The 22378-nt window shown below is 27.0% G+C and overlaps 1 protein-coding gene across 1 annotated transcript in view; it reads right to left on the reverse strand.

The window, feature by feature from the left end:
- The window catches only part of LOC100206343 (tyrosine-protein kinase receptor torso), a 142487-nt gene that overhangs the window by 13810 nt on the left and 106299 nt on the right, over nt 1-22378 (reverse strand). The window contains exons 13-14 of the mRNA XM_065806074.1: nt 22122-22181; nt 12429-12516 (exon numbers count right to left, since the gene is read on the reverse strand). Of these exons, the coding sequence (XP_065662146.1) occupies nt 12429-12516; nt 22122-22181 (148 nt within the window). The remainder of the gene's footprint in view (nt 1-12428; nt 12517-22121; nt 22182-22378) is intronic.

The following is a 22378-nucleotide window of genomic DNA, read 5'->3' on the forward strand; positions in this document are numbered from 1 at the left end:
TGATTCTTTAAACAAGAAACTGATTGAACAGAAAATTAAGCTGATTCTTCTAACTCTGTTATATCAACTGTTGTTGCATCTATGCTTTCATTAATTGATCTTGTAATTTCTGTACAATAAAGAAAACTTCGGTGAATACTTTATCTGATATTATGATGGGAAGACCATATGGTGGTACAGTCATATTATATTGTAAAAATTTTGCTAAAAGTATTTAAATTATTGAATTATCTCGCAAATCTAGAATCATGTGTTTAAAAATTGTTGTAAATATTAGTCCTATACTGTTGATAAATGTATATATATATGTCAACAAATTATATCGATGAGCACAGTTTCCTTAACTACATTGATTTATGTTCAAAAATAAAGTCTATTATAGCGGATGTTATCCATATTATTACTGCTGGCAACTTCAATTGCAAGGAAGGGTCTAGATTTTTTGATGAGTTCTCAAATCTTGCAACAGAAAATATTCTGATTAAATCCAATTTAAATCATATAAATAGCACTTTTACATGTTAGTGAAGATGGAAATTATGTCTCTTGGTTGGATCACATTCTGTGCAGCCCAACAATTGATAATCTGATAATAAATATTTCAGTTCTGACAGATGTTATAGCATCAGATCATAAAACAATAACATTCTCTCTTTCTTGCTCATTAGAAAACACAACCGAAATAAAAAAATAACAATCCTTATCTGAAATTGGCTAGCAGTACTACTAAGTAGCAGACTTGTAATGGTAAGTTATTAGCCCCTTATGAAAAAAGGCTAAACACCTTATTGCAAAGTATACATGTACCATCTAATTTGATTACTGATGACTTAGGAGAAACCTTTAAGGCAGATGTTTATATAGACTTGTTTTATAGTGACCTCATGAATTGTATTCAATCTGATGCAGCTGGTACTATACTACAGAGTGGGGGCAAGCATAATATTGCTAGAGATGCATTTAAGCTATGGATTTTGTAAGGAGAGCTAAAACAAGATGATCTTTTTTGAAAAAATGAAGAGTACTCATGCCACCTTTAAACTTGTTATGAGATACTGCAAGAGCCATGAAGAGCAAATAAAATCTGAAAAGTGTACAGAAAATTTTTATAACACGGATCCAAAAAAGTTTTGGAGCAGTATAAACTGTATCAGTAACAAAAAAGCTGTGAGCCACGTTGCTAGTGTGGGAGGAGCCACTGGTGACAATGATATAGCTCATATGTGGGGAGATTACCTTCAAGCAATGCATAACTCAATAAAAAATACAGAGTACAAAGTCCACTTTGCTGAGAAAATGCAGCTACCTAAACTAGATAATGTTTTTTTTGTTTTTTTGTTATTCACCTCCTCAAGGCCAAGAAGACCACTACAGATGAGGAGGCTACTTAATAGTGGTTATAACCCTCTCTCAACTCTATAACTCCGAAACACGAACCTCAACGAACAAGGCCGCTGCGCGGAGAAACAAGTTGATATGAACATAAGTGTCAATGAGGTTTTTGTCAACCAAAATCAAAAATCAGGAAAAGCAGCTAGTCCTGATGGTTTATGTATGGAAGCTTTTTTATATGGCAGAAAAAGGTTACATCTTTTAATTAGTATGTTTTTCAACCTCTGTTTGAGGCATGGGTATTTACTTTCCAAGTTTTGTGAACCCCTAATTATTCCTTTGGTGAAGTGCAAAGTGGCCAACCTTACTGATGCGAACAATTTCATGGCAGTTGCACTACCCCCCAACTATATAAAAAATATTTGAAAATATTTTGTTACAAAAAAAATATATACCAGACAATTTAGATGATTACCAGATTGGTTTTAAAACAGAAGCATTCTACAACTTTAAGCACAAGTTACTTAAAGAAAGATATTAACTACTACACATCTGTAGAGGTAGTCATGTGTTTACATCGAGAGAAAATTGAAATTTTAAATAATAAAGTAAAGTTTTCCTAAATAAAGTAAAATGCGATTAAACTAAATATAATCTAAGATTTTTTAAGGTCAACCAATCTAAACATATAAGTGGGAAATCAATTTCAGCTTCTGCTAAGAATTTTTTGGATGAAAGTATGACAAAACATGTTACAGCATTGTTTAAAAAAGCTGAAGTTTATGAAAATATATCATTTAAAAACACTTTACCTATAATTACTTTATAAAGTAATTATAGGTAATTTTTAAATAAACGTGATAAATCATAGGTAATTTATATATATATATATATATATATATATATATATATATATATATATATATATATATATATTTACATATATATATATATTTACGTATATATATATGTCCATTATATATATATGTTGTATATGTACATATATATATAACTTGTATTGCTTAATTAGCAATGAGCACTCTGACGCCACTCTGAAATAGCCTGCTTCCAGGGGCTTCAGAAAATACATCAACTGACAAATAGCCTGACTCGCAGCGGAGTGCTGCTACATCGATTGAGGGTTTGGCATGGGGCAGCAATCTTTTCTTTCTTTTTTTTTTTTTTTTTTTTTTATTTTTATAAAAAGGCGATTTTCAAAATATTTAAACTTTTAGTTATTAATCCAGATCTAAGCTGTTAGATCTAAGTTTTCATTTGTAAAAGAATTTTTATTTTAAATAAATTATTTACTTTAATAACTTATACATAAAAAAAAGGTTTTTAGGAACAACATTAAAAACAATAAATTTTTTATTAAGACTTAATAAAAACTAATAACAAACGTTTTTTAGAAAAATGTTCATTCGCTGCTTCATATGGACATTCAAAAATAGTTTTTTTTGAGCAGATGTTAACTATTGGTTTATGGAAAGCCTCCAAGGCTAAGCAGAATGGATAGGAAGAAATTTTTTTTTGGATTAGCCTTGTACTCTTTTTTCATATAATAAGCTGATGTAGATTTGAAACTTACATTACATTGTTTTAGTATGAAGTTTAATTTAAATCGAAACACAGCTTTCTGTTTAGTATAGTAAATAAATAGAAAGTTTACAAAATTATAAAATAAAAAAATTAAAACTTCAGTGAGCTTTAAATAGCAGTTATTGTAGCATTAAAAATGACAAGAAGCATTTTCTTAATTTTTACATAAAGAAAATGCATAACAATTAAATATAATATTATTATTATATATATATATATATATATATATATATATATATATATATATATATATATATATATATATATATATATATATATATATATATATAAAGTACAGGTCAAAATTATAGCACAAATGTAAAATAAGATTTAAATGATAAAAATTTAATGGAGGGTTGAATGAAAAGTTATAACTTTTTTTTTTTATAAATAACATTTATAAAAAAAACATTTTGAATAAATGAATAACATTTTTACAAAAATGAACGAAAATTGAAAATACATTTAAAGTTAACCAGTTCACTTAGTTCACTAAAGTTTACTTAGGAATAATACAGAAAAAAAGCTGGTCAAAATTATAGCACATAGAACTAATTTTAGAGAAAAACATTAGAATTTGATTTAATTTGTAGAAATGTTGGATCCTTTAGCTTCTTATATTATACTGGTAAATTCTATTCTAGATTGTATTTTCAAGAAATACAATTTAGAATAGAATTTACCAATATAATGCAAAGATCAATTCAAGTCTTGTCCCAAATGTCTTGAATTGCATCCTTTAAGTCAATTGTGTTGCTTATGTTGTAGTTTTTGAGTTTTTGGTTAATAATTGACCAAAGATTTTTGATCAGATTTGCAACTGGTGAAGTGTGGCTATTATAGGGGCCGAATATTCTTTGTTGCAAACCATTTCAGAGTTTTTTTGCTTTGTGACACGGTGGGTTGTCTTGCATAAAATAACAATCTTCAGCTTCAGAATCAAAAATAGTGTCCAAATGGTCAGGTAATTCGGCTATAAATTCTAAATAACGGGAAGCATTCAAACAACTTCATAAAATTTCAATAAACTTATTCCATTTGCAGAAATTTGACATTTGTCGTCATTTCTGTGCAACTTTTCAGCTCTTTTTCTAACAAACATTGACGAACTGTTCTTGCACTAATGGTTTTTCTTTTGCAGCATTCAACTCCATAGTAATTTTTCTACTTGAACCAGTACAATTTTATTTAGCAAGTATCACTATAAACAGGTCTTCTGTAAAATTAGTGCATCTATGACGTCCTTGACCTGGTTGATTTTTCATAGGTAAATTTAATTTAATTTTATCAGCAGTATTGTAGACAAATTTTCTGGAAGTTTTAGCACGTTTAGCAATATCAGGAATGTTAAATTGCTGTTGAAGTAAGTTTTTTACAAGTTGCCGCTCAGAGCTCACTGCTTTGCAATACATTGCATAAATATACGTTCTAATTTTAAAATTACTGAAAAAACTTTAAAAATTTATAAGATTTGCTATTTTAAATAATTAACTATGATGGTAGTAGATAAATAAAATAAAATACACAACAATGTGTTATAATGATACATAATGAACAAAATTTTTAATTTTATGTGCACATTTTAAATGACTAATGTAAACGGATTTCAAAAATACAGTACCTCTCAACAATATGATTAATGCATACAAAAATTTTACATGACAATCTTATTTTAAGAGTTTGTGCTATAATTTTGACCAGTACTTTATATATACATGAAGTCAAAAGTTTGTTTTAAAAAATCATCAAAAGCAAAATACTAAGTATTAAATCAATATTTATTACTGAATTTCCTAGAAAATGTGTTTTCATTTCCTAGAAAATGTGTTTTCGTTTCCTAGAAAATGAATTTTCATTTCCTAGAAAATGTGTTTTTATTTCCTAGAAAATGTTTTTTCATTTCCTAGAAAATATGTTTTCATTTCCTAGAAAATGTGTTTTTATTTCCTAGAAAATGTTTTTTCATTTCCTAGAAAATATGTTTTCATTTCCTAGAAAATGTGTTTTCATTTATCTAGGAAATATGTTTTCATTTAGATAGGATGCACAATGTTACTATTTCAGGGAAGAATTATAGAAAAAAATACTGTCTAACAGTTTTAACAACTTCCTTATTGCCAAAAAAAATCCTTTTGTTATTACAATAGTTTTAAAAAGCAAAAAGATCATCTTTGCTCATCAACAAAAAGATCATCATTGCTCACCAATAAAAAAGATCATCACTGTTCATCAACAAAAAGATCATTATTGACCTAATTGAAACAGTTGACATTTTGACTAGAAAAAGATTTTTAAAAAATTGATAAACTTTTTAAAAGTTTTTGAGGTGATTGATAGGCTTGAAGAACTATGCAAAATTGAATGAACTTGAACATTAGGTCAGATATTTTCTACTACATTTATTAACATTAGAAGTGGTTAAAAATAGTGCTTGGAATAATAAAAGAGAGGGTGGGTGGTGATGGTGGTGGCAGTGCAAAATAGAATGTCTACAGCACAAAAATGTGCATAGACATTGAAATTGAAAAATGTAATGAACACAACAAACCTTATTAACAAGATATTGCATTATTAAATATGATAGGAACTTCTAAGCAGTCACTCTATAATTGTTACATGTACAACTTGAACTCAGATGGCCATCATACTAGAATGTATCAAACTATATTTAACTATGTCAGAACATTCCAAATTAAAGGACATATTTGTCTTTTAATTTGGAACAGGCCATCTAAGCATCAGCAATGACTAATAGTGCATGAGATTATAATATAGTAACCTTTGTTCTAAATTTGTAATTTATAAGTTTTTATTTATAAGTAATTTACGAAGTTATAAATTACAAATTTATAACAATTTAGTTAATATAACAACAGCAGAACTTCCTAAAAATAGCAAAGGTTCCAAAAAACATTAGTACACATTTGGGATAAGCAATACTAACTGATACTGATTGAATAATGTACCATCAAAAACTAATCTTCTACATACAAGAAAGATTTATTGATTGACATTTGGATGACACATGGAACAGAAATTATAAACATTAACAATGTCATTAACAAAGACAAAGCATTACTGCTCCCAATTTGAATCTAATGACCATACTCTTAGGGTGTTTCAGAAAATAAAATGATTATATATCTTAGAGGCACTTGCATTTATATGTTAATTTAGAATATCTGACCACTTCTAAACATCCTCCTTCAGAAAGGACACGTCTATCTGTAAGACATCAAAAAAGAAATGTGAAGATGGTCCAATGAAATACTCCAGAGGTTTTGCACTCAGATCTTCAGTTCCAGTGTATCAGATTGATCATCAATCAAGTTCTTGATTGTCTGCAACCTGATCTTGCAATTTTGCTACCATAAGTTTTTTTTTGTTATAACAGGCGTCAAATCAGAAAACTGACCAAGCAGTGCTAGTTCTTCTCCAAGATACCATAAATGGCAACCCACTGCTTTCAACGCAGTTGTTGAGATAACTTTTGATGTTGAACTGTACTTTGTTAATGCTTTTATGAGATTTAAATTGCTGAATGGAGCATCGCATGAGTATGAGCAGGTTATCCATGCATTTACATAGATAAGAGCAGCAAACAAACCAAATTTCAAGCACCCTGAACTTTCATGTTTGGTGAGCTTAAATTGAGTTTGAAATAAGAAAATCTTTAAAACATAAATTATTTTAGACATCCAATTCGCGTGGTGAAAAGCACCAGGAACTCGAAACCATATGCCTCGAGGTGGAATATCTCCAAGAAAGATCAAAGTAAGTTTCAAAAGATCACAATAATTTTCTCTGGGTAAATTTCCTGCTTTTCCATCCAACGCTCCTAAAATAAAATCAACTACCTCTCTCTTCAATTCTTTAAGTTCTTCATTTAAACGATGATCGGTGCAGGCTGTATATGTTTCTTGGTCTATGTTTGACCAATATTCCTGAACAATATTTCTCCTGACAATGTTCCTCAACAAAATTGTTATGTTGTTGAACCATACAGTCTTCATCGCTAGATATAGCATTGTATGCTTCTCTTGAACTATCTGATGATGACAATAATTCTTTTTCTATTTCTGACGTTCTTTGGATTTTTATATATAAATTCTATATATAAAATATATTCTGATACCACGTTGAACTTCCTTTTGCATTCTTGATTCTTTACTTTCTCCTTTTTTTGAAATTCTATCTACATCTCCTATGGCATATTTTTTTTCTGAACATTGGTCTGCAAGAAATCAATGCTATATCAGCTACAATGTTTCTTTTACCTGCTGTGCTAGCCCACCACGACATAATAAAGTTTCAGTTTTACGAAAAATACTTCTATATTCAGCAGTTGGAATTCTAGCTCTGGCCCAGATCTCACACAACTGCTGGATTACAGTTTTTTTGGAATCGTTTAGAGTTTGACTGTTCTTTTTATGATGTAGGTTTTGATCTTGTTTCAGTCATTATTACTGTCTGCCAACCACCACTTGGTTTACATTAGTTCTATAATCTAATCTTTGGTAACTATAAGTGAGTAAATAAAAAATATTTTGCATTATTTCAAATTATTTCATTTATTTTAACATTGCTGTCTGCAGTCAAAATTCCACCATCTTGTTTGTTTTGTTTTTATTTGTGATCTATGATCTTTGGTAACTAATAAGTAAGTAAATAAATACTAAATTTTTTGAAGGTAATAATAGTAAGTACTAATTAGCTCTTGGAAATACAGAAAGTAAATATTTTAAAAATCAAGCCGGAAAATGAAAAACCTGCAAATTTTAGGTCCCATGAGGCAGTTTGAAATATTTTCTGATTCCAATAATACTTCATAGTTTTGTTTTATAGGTCAAAAGGAATATTAATATCAAAGTGCCTCTGTAATTGGTTGACTTGAACTTTTTGTCTAAAGAAGCTGAACCGGGCTACTCTTCGTGTCATTAACATATTTTTTCCACTTTTAAACATTCAAATAATTCCGACTACAGCTCTTTATTTTGCTTTTTTTGCTGAAAAATGTTACTTTCTTATAAAATCTTTTAAAATTCAGAACTCCCTTCATTACTATCTTACAAGTTTTTAACTAAAGTTCTTCCTGTCTGCTGAAAAATACTATTTATGATTCAAACATTCTAAACATCTAATACCTAGTCTGACAACTTATTCTTTGACAATCAGTTTAAATTTTGATTCCCTTTTTGACAGTTCTAACAAATAAGTTCTATCATACATTGAATAAAAGCGACAAGAAAAGGGCTTTTGACTTTTTTTTAAATAACGCCTAACATGATGATATTCTCAATAGGTTTGTCTCATATGCAGCCCTCGGAATTAGGGTCGGTATTCAGCAATGCCGACCTAGAAGTGTCTGAGACCGGCAAAAAATTGTCGACCTTGTTTCTATGTTTTATGGTAAGACCTTTGTATCAAATTTCTTTAGCTGACCTGATGCCAATCTTTAAATGATTAAGACCAATCTCTAAATGATTGAGAGGAATGTTTTTTTAAATTATTGAATTATTTTTCTAACCAATAACATAAAGTTATCTGATGGACAACATTTGCAATAGCTTCTGGGGTATCACATGATTCTAATTTTGATTCTATATTGTTACTAATCTATATAAATGATTTTCCTAATATGCTATAATATGCTGATCAAACAACTATATGCTCCATCATGAAAAAAAGTCATCTCTTTTTGATTGCTTATAACCGACTTTTTTTAACTAAACAATATTCACATGTTTATTGTTAATAACTATTACAATATTGTTGATACTCTCATGGAAACTATCTGGATGGCAACAATATTGTTGATATATTCATTAATGAGTATATTGTTACTAACTAACACTAACACTAATTAGTGAATGGCAACAATCTTCTACTGAATTTAGACAGCTGTCTTGAAAAAAATTTGGATATTAAAGGTGAACCAATTGATCAAATTGTTACTATTAAATGCTAAAACCTTTTCTATCTATATAAACTGAATCTTCTACTTTTAGTCTTCTTTGTTAATCTTTTATTATTGGCCTCTCACAGAAACCGTATATGTAATCAATTGCAAAGTAAGCACCTGCTAGACTTTCTTTTTTTATCATGCTGCCCATTTTTTTACTCCAAATTTCATTCTCTACATAAATTTCTATAAACTTCTGTATCAATAAAATTTTCTATAAATCTCTTATCTGTCTGTATATGAAATACTCATGTCATATAGAGGCTGATTTTTTCTGATGCGATTGCTAATTTAGACAAAGTCCAAAGTTGATTGCATCAATTTTAGACTTAGTCTAAATTAGCAATCGCATGTAGACAAACCAAATTGCATTTAGACAATTTATATATTTAACTCAAATTCACAGCACTCTGGTACTATGTGTAAAAAAGTTAAAGATTGCATCTCTTTAACTTTCTTACATATAGTACCAGAGCGCTGCTAAATCAAGCTATCATTTTGATTCTAATAATAAGTGACTGGGCCCCTGGCTCTGGCTAAATGAGATTTTTAGCGAACCCAACCCCGGCAAAATTATAAAATTTAGCTGGGGTTGATAGACGAGACTAGAAAAAAATTTATAAAACTTTTTGTATTATAATTTTATATCTACATTTACTATTTATTACATACTGGCATATATTAATATATTTTTAAACTCTAATTTACTTTCAACAAGATTGTAAGCAACCACTATTAAGTTATGAGTCACTTTAAAACAGAGGTCAGGTTAAATACTAGAAAATAGTTAACTGATGGGGAAGAGTTAAAAGGCTTTTTTGATGTGCAAGAAGAAAAACTGATTTTATAAAAGTTTTTACAGCATGAAGGGACAGATACAGTAAAAGGATGCAACTTGTTGAATAAGAAGCCAATTAAGAATGAGTTTTGGTTTAGCTTGTTTGAACATTGACTATGATAGTATTTGTAGAAAAAAGTAAGAAATGCAACCTTGCAACAATGGGAAAGTGGTTCAAGCTTGGCAGATAAAGCAGGTCTAACTACATTTACAATGTGCTTTTAGACTTTGTCTGAGAGTAAGAGGGTTGCTATTCGTCAATATAGAAATGCCAACAATATTGCAATATTTTTTTGCAGTAAATGAGTTTTGTTGCCAAAAAAAATTTAAATCCACAAGCCACTGCAGGCCTTAGGCTGTTACAGAAGAGAGATCAGATTAAAAATCGGTGATTGTTCTAAGCAATCGAAAAGTGAAGATTTTTTTAAAGAGAAGAATATAATGTTGAGTCCTTAGCTAATAAAGGTACTTTAGATGTAAAATTTTCATAAAGATTATTATTGTAGATAAGAAACATTACAGAAGCAAAGATAGAATTTTGTGGTACCCTTAAAATTAATTGAAATAAAGTGGAGTGTAGGCCTTCAAGAATAACTTTAATTCCACAGTTAGAAAAAAAAAATTTATAATTCTCAAAAACTTTATATAAAGAAACTAATTACAGAGTGAAGACTAATCGTAGGATAGATATATAAACATCATTATGATCAACATGATGTTGATCATAATGATGTTTATATATGCATATATATACAAAATATAATATGAATTTTGAATAAAAAAAAATTCTTTAGGATATATAATTGTTTATGCAGCCCCGATCACAAATCTGGCCCCGGCTATATTTTATCAAACCCGGCCCTGGCACTGGTCAAATACCAACCCCAGTTGTTTACTACCAGCTAAAACACATCCATTTATTTCAATTTTTTCATGCTTAAAAAAACTTTTATTTGTCAAGTTTTTTTAGTCAAACATCAATGCTTTGAAATTTTCTTCGCTTCCATGTTTCCTTAACTCATACAAATTTAGTTTTTTAAGTCTTATGTCAATTGCTTTTTTGCTTTTCAACGCTTAACTTTTTTTTAACTTTTCTTAACTTTCAGTAACTCCTAACTTAAATAGTAATTGCTTGCAGTCTTGTTAGAAGCAAATTTTTTTAAAAAGAAGAAAAGAAACACATGCTGGTATTGTTTGATTGCAGTTTTATCCATTTTGTATTTAGTTTAAAATAATGTAAATGTTGTTGAGTCTTGAGGGCAAACTCCTAATCATGCCTTTCATTTAAATACTAAAGAGTTCAAGAAAAAAGAATTTGAAATAAAAAATCATATTTAAATGGTCAATCATTATGTATCTCATTGAACAATATATCATTAAAATGCAGTTTTATAGTTAAACCCTTTAAAAGCACTACTGGAAAAAAACAAACTTTATATTGATTTTTGTGCTCTAGAAAAAACTTTATGTTGATTTTTGTGCTCTAGGTTTTGTATCTTTATTGTTTTTCTTCTATAGTTATATCTTTTAACAAAGTGATCATAAAAACTCAACAATAACATCATCTAGAGATAAACTTTTAACTCTTATAAATGTCACTTTCATTCAAATGAAGAATGTAAGATATCCAAAAGCGTCACTAAACAGTTACTCAAAAGTTTTATAAAAAAGGAAAATTGTTAATTGTGCAAAAAGTGGGATGGAGTATAAACATCTTGCAAAAAACATTCAATCAATGTTTGAATAAAATATATATGCATATAATATAAGCTGTAAATCAACTTCTAATGATGTAACCTTGAAAGAATGAAATTATATTTAATTTAACCAAATTCTGCACTAACATTAAAAAAAAATACACTTATAATACAAACCCATATACAATTTCTTAAATTTCTAAACAGCAATAATAATAATAAGTATAAAAAATTCTCCAATAATAATAGTTCGATTTGAGCTCAAAATTAATAGTTTCCTAAAGTAATTTTTTTGTAACATACCCTAAGTAATTTTTTTTATCTAAATCTCTTAAAATTTTAGAGCTCATTAATACAAAAGACTTTTTGTTTTGCAAAATTATATATACAAAATTCTTATTTTAATTACTAAGTTTAATAATTTTATATGATATACTTTTGTATTTTTTACTTTGTTTTTATTATAGTCTTCTTTTAAATTTGAGTATGAAATTTGAGTCAGTTTTATTTAGGGTTGCCACTAATCTTTTTACCATAGAAGAATACAATGAAAAGTTAAGTTTTATTTAGTTTAGCCCCATGCTCTTATAAGGTAAAATAAAAGGATAATGGCAACCCTAGTTTTAATTGCCTACCTGCATCTTCCTAGTTACTGCAGTTAAGTTTATATTTGTTATATTAATTTTATACTGGTCTCCTTTCTTTTATCAAAATACTAATTAAGTGACAATGCCCTAAACACTTATTTGAATTATTATAATGATCAATAATGTTATCTATTATTGTTATGTTATTATTTCTATATAATATTTTTGAATTTAATAATTGTAAGGGAAAATCTTGTGACCGTTGTTGTTGTTAATGTTGAAATATTTTAAGACATGTTATCAATTAAATTTCATAATTACATAATTACTTTATTAAGTACAACCAATTCTTTTATCTTAGCAACAACAACAAAAAATAATGATCAAACAGTTTTTAATAAACATCTTACATTTAACTTCAGGAAGTGATATTGACTGATAATTATAAACATTTTTGAACCTGGGAACATTGCCAGGAGTTGAAGTAACAGCATGAATCTACAAATAAAATTAATAAAAGATTTATAAAAAGATATTAATTAAATCTGCACAAAATAAAATACTCAAAGATATAATAATTATGCCAAACTCAAATACTTAAAGACATAATTATGCCAAATTTATTATTTGTAAACATATTTGGACTTCAAAGTTTGAACATCAACTTTTGTAGAATCATTTATAATATTGTGAACTTCCTAAAATATACCATTTCACATTTAGAAAACACTTTACCATTTTAGTAATATATTTTTATAGCTTTCCTAAATGCTTTTTAATTTTAGTATATGGTTCAATATAATGTTTTCCTATGTAAATTAATTTTTTGAATTTTTATGTAGTATAACACAATATTGATTATGATTATTCTAAAAAAAAAAAAGCTTTAGGGAACTGCAAATAAAACTGTATTATAAAAAAAACTTAACTTATAAATAAACAAATTTTATTTTTTTATTTGAATAGTTTACATAACTTTTTAACATTATTTATTTATAGTTAAAACTAATTTAAAAATTAAATTTAATTATTAAAACATTTACTTTTATAAACTCTTTATTGGTTAAAATACTTATTCTGATATTTTATAATATATTTAATAAAATTATAATTGCAAATATATACTTGCAAAATCTTATACCAAATGTAGTACCTAAATATGTTTTTCAATTAGATCAATATATCAGAAAAAAATTCACAAACTTATGCTTAAAACTTTATTTATAAACTTGTTATTAATTAAAAAAAACTAGTTTTAAGCATATTTCTTTGTTTTAAGCATTATATTTATTTGTTTTAAACATTATATTTATTTGTTTTAAGTATTATACTTAAATATTTTAAGGATTATGTTTATTTGTTTTAAGAATTATATTAACTTGTTTTAAGCTAATAGGTTAATAAAGTTATAGGGAACTGCAAATAAAACTGTATTATAAAAAAAACTTTATTTATTTATTTTATTTTAATTGTTTAATAATATTTATTTATTGAATTATAATTTATTTACTTATTAATCGTTATTTACTTTAATTGCTACGCTATTTACTTAAATGCCTACTCACTGTAAAAATTGTTGGAAGAAAATTAATACAAACAATCACTACCTTCAATGTAATCATTTAATTAATACAAACAATCACTACCTTCAATGTAATCATTAATACAAACAATCACTACCTTCAATGTAATCATTCATGTAATCAGCCTAAACCTTTTTCATAAAAAATGTTGTCATCTAAATGATATGGAATTTAGGATATTGAAAAACTCTAAAACATCTTGGTTCTACATTTCATGTAGGAAAATATTTTTCCATTTATTTCTTTATCTGATAAAGAGCTGTGTCTGCAAACAATAAATGATAAAATGATTCATTTTAATGAACTCTCAAACAAGAATTGACAGTGGTTTTTTTACTTGTGGTGTATTCATAGATCTTCAAAAAGCTTTTGATATGGTTGATCACAACATTCAAATGAAAAAGTAAAACTACTACGGAATACGTGGTATTGCTAATCATTGGTTTTCTTCATATATTAGGGATCGCACTCAGTTTGTTTTAACTAATGGACTTGAATCCACACATAAAGTTATTGTTTTTATTATATATAAATGATATCTTGTTCATTAAAAAATATATGGTACATCATTATGCTGATGATACTAATTTTTTATATATATCAACACACTTATGACTCTTTTTAAAAAAGTTAATCAAGATCTTCATCGCTTATGTAACTGGTTAAATAGTAACTGTATTTCTTTGAACGTCAATATAACTAAATACATTATTTTTCATTCCCGTCAAAAAACTATAGATAATATTAAAGTTAAAATTAACGGAAAAAAACTTTTTCCGCCAAAATATATAAAGTATCTTGGAGTATATCTTGATGAAAACCTATCTTGGTATAATCAACTGTATCATCTTAAAAAAAACTTACACGAACTAACAGTATGCTTTCTCTAATTCGTTACTATGTTCCCATCCAAACTCTTTGAATGATTTATTCTTCTTTATTCTCTTCTCACCTTTGCTATTGTTGTACTGTTTGGGGTCAAAAAAGTAACTTTTTACTTAACAGCATTGCTAGTTTACAACGCGCATCTATTAGAATAATGACGTTTTCACCAATGAGATCTGATATCTGAAAAAAAACTTTCTGAACTAAAAATCCTAAAACTGGTCTTGTAAAGTTTTACAATGGTCTTGTAAAGTTTTACAATTGTCTTTTTGTGTTCGACTTTGTCCAAAATAAACTAACAAACTCTTTTTTAAATTTTTTTTATTAAAACAAATGAAATTCATAATCATCACACCAGAAATACAGAAAATAGTAAGCTATACTCTTCTTTTTTCAACACAATCAAATATGGTAAGTTTTCCATAAAACAACAATGTATTTCCCAATGGAACCAGTGTATTCCTACATTAATAAAAAAGTCTAAAAATAAATATCCCCTAGTTACGAATTATTTACTGCTCAACAGAATTCAATTGAAAAATAAATTGTTGGAGCGTATTTCTTTATAATTTCTCTCTGTACTGTAGTTGTCTTTGATATATAATTTCTTTAACAAATGAGTGGTTTGATTTTTGCTTTATTTTATATTTATCTATATTATATTTATTTATTATTGTGTTATTATTGCTACATTTTATGTTATTATTATATTTAGTTATTATCTATGATATGTACATACAATTTATATTGTATTATAGTTATTCCTAATATTATTGATACTTTATTATTCTTGTTATTATTTTGTATTATTACTATAATTATTACATATATTATTATTTGTTCAACAATCTTTTTTTCTCTCTTATTTATATATTTTTTTGGTCTTCTTTTCTTTTTTTTTCTCTTTATTTCTTTCTTTCTTTATTTTTTCAAGAATTTTATATTTTTTAGGTATCACTCCATTGACGAGTTTGTAACTATATGAGTAACACCTAACCAAATTCTATTAATTTATGATGAGCATTTGTAATTCTTTATTGATATGGTGGAATAAAAAAATAAAAAAAACATATCTATTTGTTTTAAGCATTACATTACCTTTCATCAAAAAATTGTTAATTTGTTTTTCAAATGAACATTTATAAGCAGTAAGTAACAGAGATAAAAGAATTATAGAAGCAAAAGTTAAAAAAATATTCAACAAAGAATTATCAACAAATTTATCAGCATTTAAAAAGCAATGCTCTTCAATTTAACTATCTCAATTTTATTTATATACTTATATTTATAGTTATCTTCAATTTAACCATCATATATTAAGAGGCTGCTACTCTGAAAACATTAGGTTCGTGACTACTCTGCGAAGTAATAATACTCTGTATTATGACAAGATCTTTGCTTTCATACTGCATTAACATGTTTAACTTTAATTACTGTGATAAATTTGTTTAAGCTTAAAGATTTTACTAGACAAATTCTATGAAGCTGATTTTGATGGTACAATAGGACAATCTGTTTATAAACAACAGTCAAATGATCAAACTTAATACTGATGAATCACTTTTTATAATTTGCTCAGTTCCTCTATAACTATATTGTTTAAAAGATGATAAAAATAGGTTTGGAAAAATTCGAAACCATCATCAAATAGTTACTACAGGCCTCTCAGATTTAAATATAGAAAAAAAATTCAAAGCAGTTTTAGCAGATATTAGAGGATGGTACATTAGAGGTTCTATTAGAGGATGGTACATTAAAAGAAGTTGAAGTGTAACATACTGTAAATTTAACAGGTGGAAAAGTACTAACAACAATAACTAACTCTTATAAATGCTATTCCGTATACAATGCATCTCCAATTGAAATTAACAATCTATCTTTAGTTGCTCAAAAACAAAAGATAATATCAGACTTACTGTTTCAGTTTTGCTTTCTTGAAAAAGGTTTTTAAAATGTATGCACTATGTATCTTACAAGAAATTAAGAAATGGCAAGCTAGGACTAAAAACGAAAAAAATAGTGTTAAACTGAGAGAGATTAAAGTCCAAGCTGAATTTAATAAAAGGATGGGTATTGATACAGACCAACCGACGAGATTAAATGGGTAGGTACATCAAACAATGGTAACACAGTTAGGCAACTTTTTCTGCAATAAGATGTCTCATATCTGCATCCATGTTAATATAATTAACATGGATGCAGATCTTATGAAAAGGCTTTATATTATTCTGGCCACAATACCATGTGGTTATGATATTAACTCATCAAAGTTTAAAAAATTCTTCTGTGAAACTGATCATTGTAGACCTGTATCCATATTAATTAAATACAATCAAGTGTTTGGAAACCCAAAAACTTTATTTATATACAATTAAGTGTTTAATACGATCAAGTGTTTAATTAAGTTTAATTAAAAAGTTACACAATCAAGTGTTTAAAAAGTTAAATACAATCAAGTGTTTGGTAACCCAAACACATCATAAGATTTTGATTGATGGCTATAATTAATAATTTACTGTTCCATTTTTCTAAAGAGGCCTAAGAGGCTACAAATAAGGTCTTTAAGAAACTTTTACAAGAAATGCAATCAGAAAAAAATAATTAAAACCTTTTTTATTGTCATTTATGCGCATCTGATCCTTTAATTTGCATAACAATAAAATCATAACAAGAAAAAGTCTGCCATCTGTTGTCATTGAAGTTTTACATGAACCAACCACAGAATAATCTACATAAATACTAAACCTTTTTAATACTCTTGTTGTTAATTTTGTTGGTGATAACAGGAATTTTTATAAATGGAAAAAATTGGATTCTTTGAATAATTTGCATAATTATGTAATAAAATTTAAAGTTTTTTTAAAAAAAGGTATTTTTTTGGCATATTTCGTTTTTCAATATAACAAATTTTTTCAAATTAAAATTTTTTATAACTTTTGTTTTTGGGGTTTTGGCTAGAAAGAATTACTTTTGACACATTGTGCAGTCTCTTGTCAGAAATCACAAGTAGTGTTAGCTTGACTTCTTTTTTTTTTTAGTGCAACTTCAAGATTGATCAAAAAAACTCATGAAATATGATAATTAGCTACAAAATCAAAATAGATAGTAAAAAGATTCAAAGTAAAAAATGTGACAAAAAAACTAATGGAATCCATTATGCTAAAAGTAGTAACAGTTTAAAAGTAGTATTTTAAATATTCGTAAAATATTTTCATCAAAAAATCTGGTAAAGGTTTCCTTTAAACCATTTTAGGCATTCTTTAGTGTTTATTTATATCGATCTGTATCCCCATTTAGTCAGTTTCAATTCATTCTAAACATCTAGAGAGTTGGAAAGCAAACTTATTTAACATACAAGTAGCAACTAATAATACTACCATTTAATTTACATTTAATTTAAAAGAAATGTTTGTCTCTCTTAAAATTTTTTTTATTTTAAAAGAAATGTTAACTTAATTTTCTACTTTATGTTCAGAATTATTTCTTTTTTTTTTTTTTTTCAACATTTTCACTTCCAACAAGTTACTGGAAGAGAAAATATGAAGTTTATAGAACAAGATAAAGATTGACAGATGACTTAAAAGATAAAGATTGACAGATGACTTAAAAGATTGCAAATTATATGAATCAGGAAAACAAGATGAAGGAAGCAAATTCCAAAGAACTGATGTTAGAGGAAAAAAACTATATGAATAAGAGTTTTACGACGTTGTGATAATGGTTGGAGGTTTTTTTAAACCTCCAACCATTATCACAATGGTTTAACAATCATATATTATATGGTTAAATAAATATAAATGAATATAATATAAATGGTTTAATGAAAATAATATAAATGGTTTAATAACCATATATTAAATGGTTTATAAACCATACATTAAATCAATTATCACAATCGATTTAATATAAACCATATATTAAATCGATTTTGCAATTGATTTAATATATGGTTTCCAAGAAAGACCAGAAGTAAGAGAGAAGACAAAGGGTAGATGACTCAATGAGGACCAATCATAAATATAGAAAGATCTAGATTATTGTGATAAAGATTGGCTTTAAAAAAATTGAGTTTAGTTCACTAGCCACTGAGAGCCCCATGCTGTAGCTGAAGTGAGATTCTTTTCAAGCTCAAATGCCCCCTCCAAGCAATCAGAGAGTGTAGGTTAAAGTTCACTAGCCACTGAGAGCCCCATGCTGTAGCTGAAGTGAGATTCTTTTCAAGCTCAAATGCCCCTCCAAGCAATCAGAGAGTGTAGGCTTCTTATCAAGACAAGAATAGATGGTAGTATTATCAACAAACAATGCCACCTTAGATTTGAGAATTTCTGGAAGATCGTTAATGTAAATTAAAAAGAGGACCAAGGATAGAACCTTGAGGAACCCCTGAAGATACAGGATAAAATTTTATTTTATGATTCTGTGTGTTGCTAAAATAGAAAATCTAACCAGTTAAAAATGTGACTCGATTTGTTCTTATTGAATTTTTGATAATGAAAAGCAAGCAGCTACAGTGAAACAGGAGACTTTTTTGTATATGGGCATAAAACAATTGTTGACCAAAAAAAAGTAATTTTTAAGATAAATGTCTTTGATTGGTTGAACAATTAAAATTACCTTACTGGATAGGCTTAGAAAAGGAATTGATGATGAGTTGACATCAACAATTATTTCAGATTTTTCTTTTCATAGCCAAAGTAGTTCTTTTGATAGCCATAGTAGAAAATGCTGTTTGTGATTTTATTAGCGTTTTAGGAAAAGTTTATGCACATTAAAGACATGAAATTTTGATAAAAATTAAGAAACTTGTACACAACCCTCAAACTTTTTACACTAAATTACTATATATTAAGTATGCTAGTGATTTCTTGAAAATAAAATTTTATTATAGAAAATGTTTGTTGTATTTTCTTTATTATTATATTTAATTATATTTTTAAATTTGATTAATAAATAAAGTTAAGATAAAAGATTTTTTTAAAATACCTTTAATTTTAACTTTATTTATTAATCAAACATTAATTTTATTTATTTTTTCTTTATTATTATATATATAATACAATACTATTAGTCTTAATTTGAAATTTAATTTGAAACTTAAAAAATTACTCTAAATAATTTTAATTTTCACCTTTTACTCAAATTTCAAATTTTCCCTGAACAAAACAAGATTTAGTGCAACATGATATTTTTTGCATATTGACAATTCTATTCTATCTTAAAATGTAAATGAGAATGCATAAACTACTTTAAAAACCAGATCTCAAATAGCACCAATCAGCAAAATTTATTTAATATTTTAAAATTTAAATTTTTAAATATTTAAACTCATTGAAATTGACCCACACTAAGATGAACCTTTTTTCAACAGTAGCATCCATTTCCTTAAAGAAAAAGGTATCAAGTGCATATGCCAAGACATCCTTAATACCATAGATGAGTTTCTGACTTGATAAAAATCCCGGAAATTTTTTACTATGAAAATCCCAGAAACATTTATGGTCAACGAATTGACAAAGGTATGTGACTAAATTTTGGAACATTGATAAAGGAATAAATAAAATAACTTTGTAAGGAATAAATAAAATAACATTTGTAAAGGAATAAATAAAATAAATAAAAATAATAAATGCTCCAAAAACTCTTATTTGTCATTTTTTTTTCCTCGAACATCGGTTCTTTGGAATTTGCTTCCTTCATCTTGCTTTCCTGATTCATATAATTTGCAATCCTTTAAGTCGTCTGTCAATCATTATCTTGCTCTACAATCTTCATCTTTTCTCTTCCAGTAACTTCCGACTCTAATTAGTGGTTGCTTGTAGCCTTAATGGAAGCGAAGATGTTTAAAAAAAACAACAACAAAAAACTACTGAATAATTGTTTCTCTAAAATTCTCTAAAATCAAATATAATATCTCAGTTTTATAATAAACAATCTGGAAAGCATAATAATTTACTTACTTTTTAAATACAAAACATCAGACAATGGTTTAAAAATCAATACTTTTTATTCTTAAAACTTTTTGTTGCAAAACATTTGTCAGCTTTTCCTTTTCTGCACTTTTTTGCATGCTCCTTAATATATTCTTTAACTATTTTGCATCATTCACATGAGGCAATTTTTTTCAGCGTTGAATTTATATTTAAAAAAGTCATCAACTTTTTTGTTTTTCCGATTAATTTCCATTTTTTAATATAGCGTTTGCTTGCAGTTTGCAAATGACCACAGATGTTTTTGTTGACTGGATCATGTAATAAATTTCGTCTTTTAAAGTAACCTAGCGCTGTGGTCTTGTTTGCTAATAATTGAAACTTAACCGAAGCTATAGCAGAGTATGTTGAAGTATCAAGGTGGTTTGTCTTTTTGTTTACATTTTTTGTCTACATTTTGTTTTTTCTATTAGTTTTTTTAGTTTTATTTGATAGCCCCTTTAAAATGTAGTTACTTTCATCTTTATACAGAGTTATATCCTGTTTTGATAATCAAGAAGAATAATTTAAGGTGAAAGCAGGCATCATCTCAAGCAAAGGAAGAGTGCAATAAAACATACAACAAACTATGAGAAACTCTTTGCTTTGGAGTGTTGTATGTGACACCTGTGATTTGACAACATTTTTACAGAAATGTACAATGATCTGGGCTGAACCTAATATTAATGTAGATGTCATCCAGTAAATTTTAAACTACCTTGCCGAAAAAAGAAACAATCTTTTTGACAACATTGTGCACACGATTATAGCCTCATTGAAATTTTGTCAAATAATCATCATAATAAATAAAGTTTTGTCAAATAATCACAAATATCACCATCAATATCAAATAAGTGAGGAACTGCTTTTGTTAATCTTATTTCAAACCCACTGATTTTTCCCTTTTATATAATGTCGGAATCTGATAAATTAAAAACAAGATTACTTAATGGAATTGCGCCTTTGTTGAATAAATGAATAACAGCATTAAAAAGATCTTCAGCGATAACCATAACAAGCAATAATGATGCTTAGTGTTATAACACAACTTTATTAAATTTGTCGCAAAAATATGCTACAAGTATACTAAGAACTCATTTTTTTTAATTAGTAAAAAATGATGAGGGTATAGCTTCGTTCGACTTAATTGTTGCACAGTTTTGGCAATGCATTTTAAACTTTGAGCGACTGAGTAAAGATTTTTTACCTTCACTTCCATAATAAAAGTTTTTTCCTACATATTGTACATCATACCTAAAACATCAAATCAAATAATATATAATTATGATGAAATTACATATCTCAGAAATGTCAGATAAACTCGCAACTTCCATTTTATAGTTTTTTCTTCTTGATTGTAATAATTGATGATAAAAACTGTTGTAAACTTTTAAAACCAAATTTACATCAATTAACTTTTTATGAAAAAGAATTTCTAATATACAAAAAAGACAATTTTAATGAATAAAAATAAAAAAAATTATGGCTAAAATTGATCTTGTGAAAATTTCAGTTATAGAAAACATTTTTGTTTAAATGCAAAGATTGTATTAAAAATTTTATAAATTTTTCACAAACTAATCGCAAAAAACATCTACAGAATGTTAAAGTACTTCAAATAACTAAAAGTTAACTTTATTATAAAACATTTTCAAAGACATATACTCACATAAAATCCGAGCCCCGTCAATCCAGGTAATACTTTAGGAATGTTGTAAGAGAATACATTCTAAAAAACAACTGTCAACTAAATTATTGCACTTTAAAGCAGTTAAAGAGACAACCTAGACAAAACTGATGTTGTGTTCAAATGTAAAGAATTAGATAAAAAAATAAGTTAAACTAAATTATTATTAATAAGCTTGTGTAATACAAAAAACAAAAAAAACAAAAAAAAATTTTGAGCGCATATTCAGTTGGTTTTGC

This window comes from Hydra vulgaris, chromosome 09, assembly GCF_038396675.1.
Source record: "Hydra vulgaris chromosome 09, alternate assembly HydraT2T_AEP".
In the NCBI taxonomy this organism is placed as follows: Eukaryota; Metazoa; Cnidaria; class Hydrozoa; order Anthoathecata; family Hydridae; genus Hydra; species Hydra vulgaris.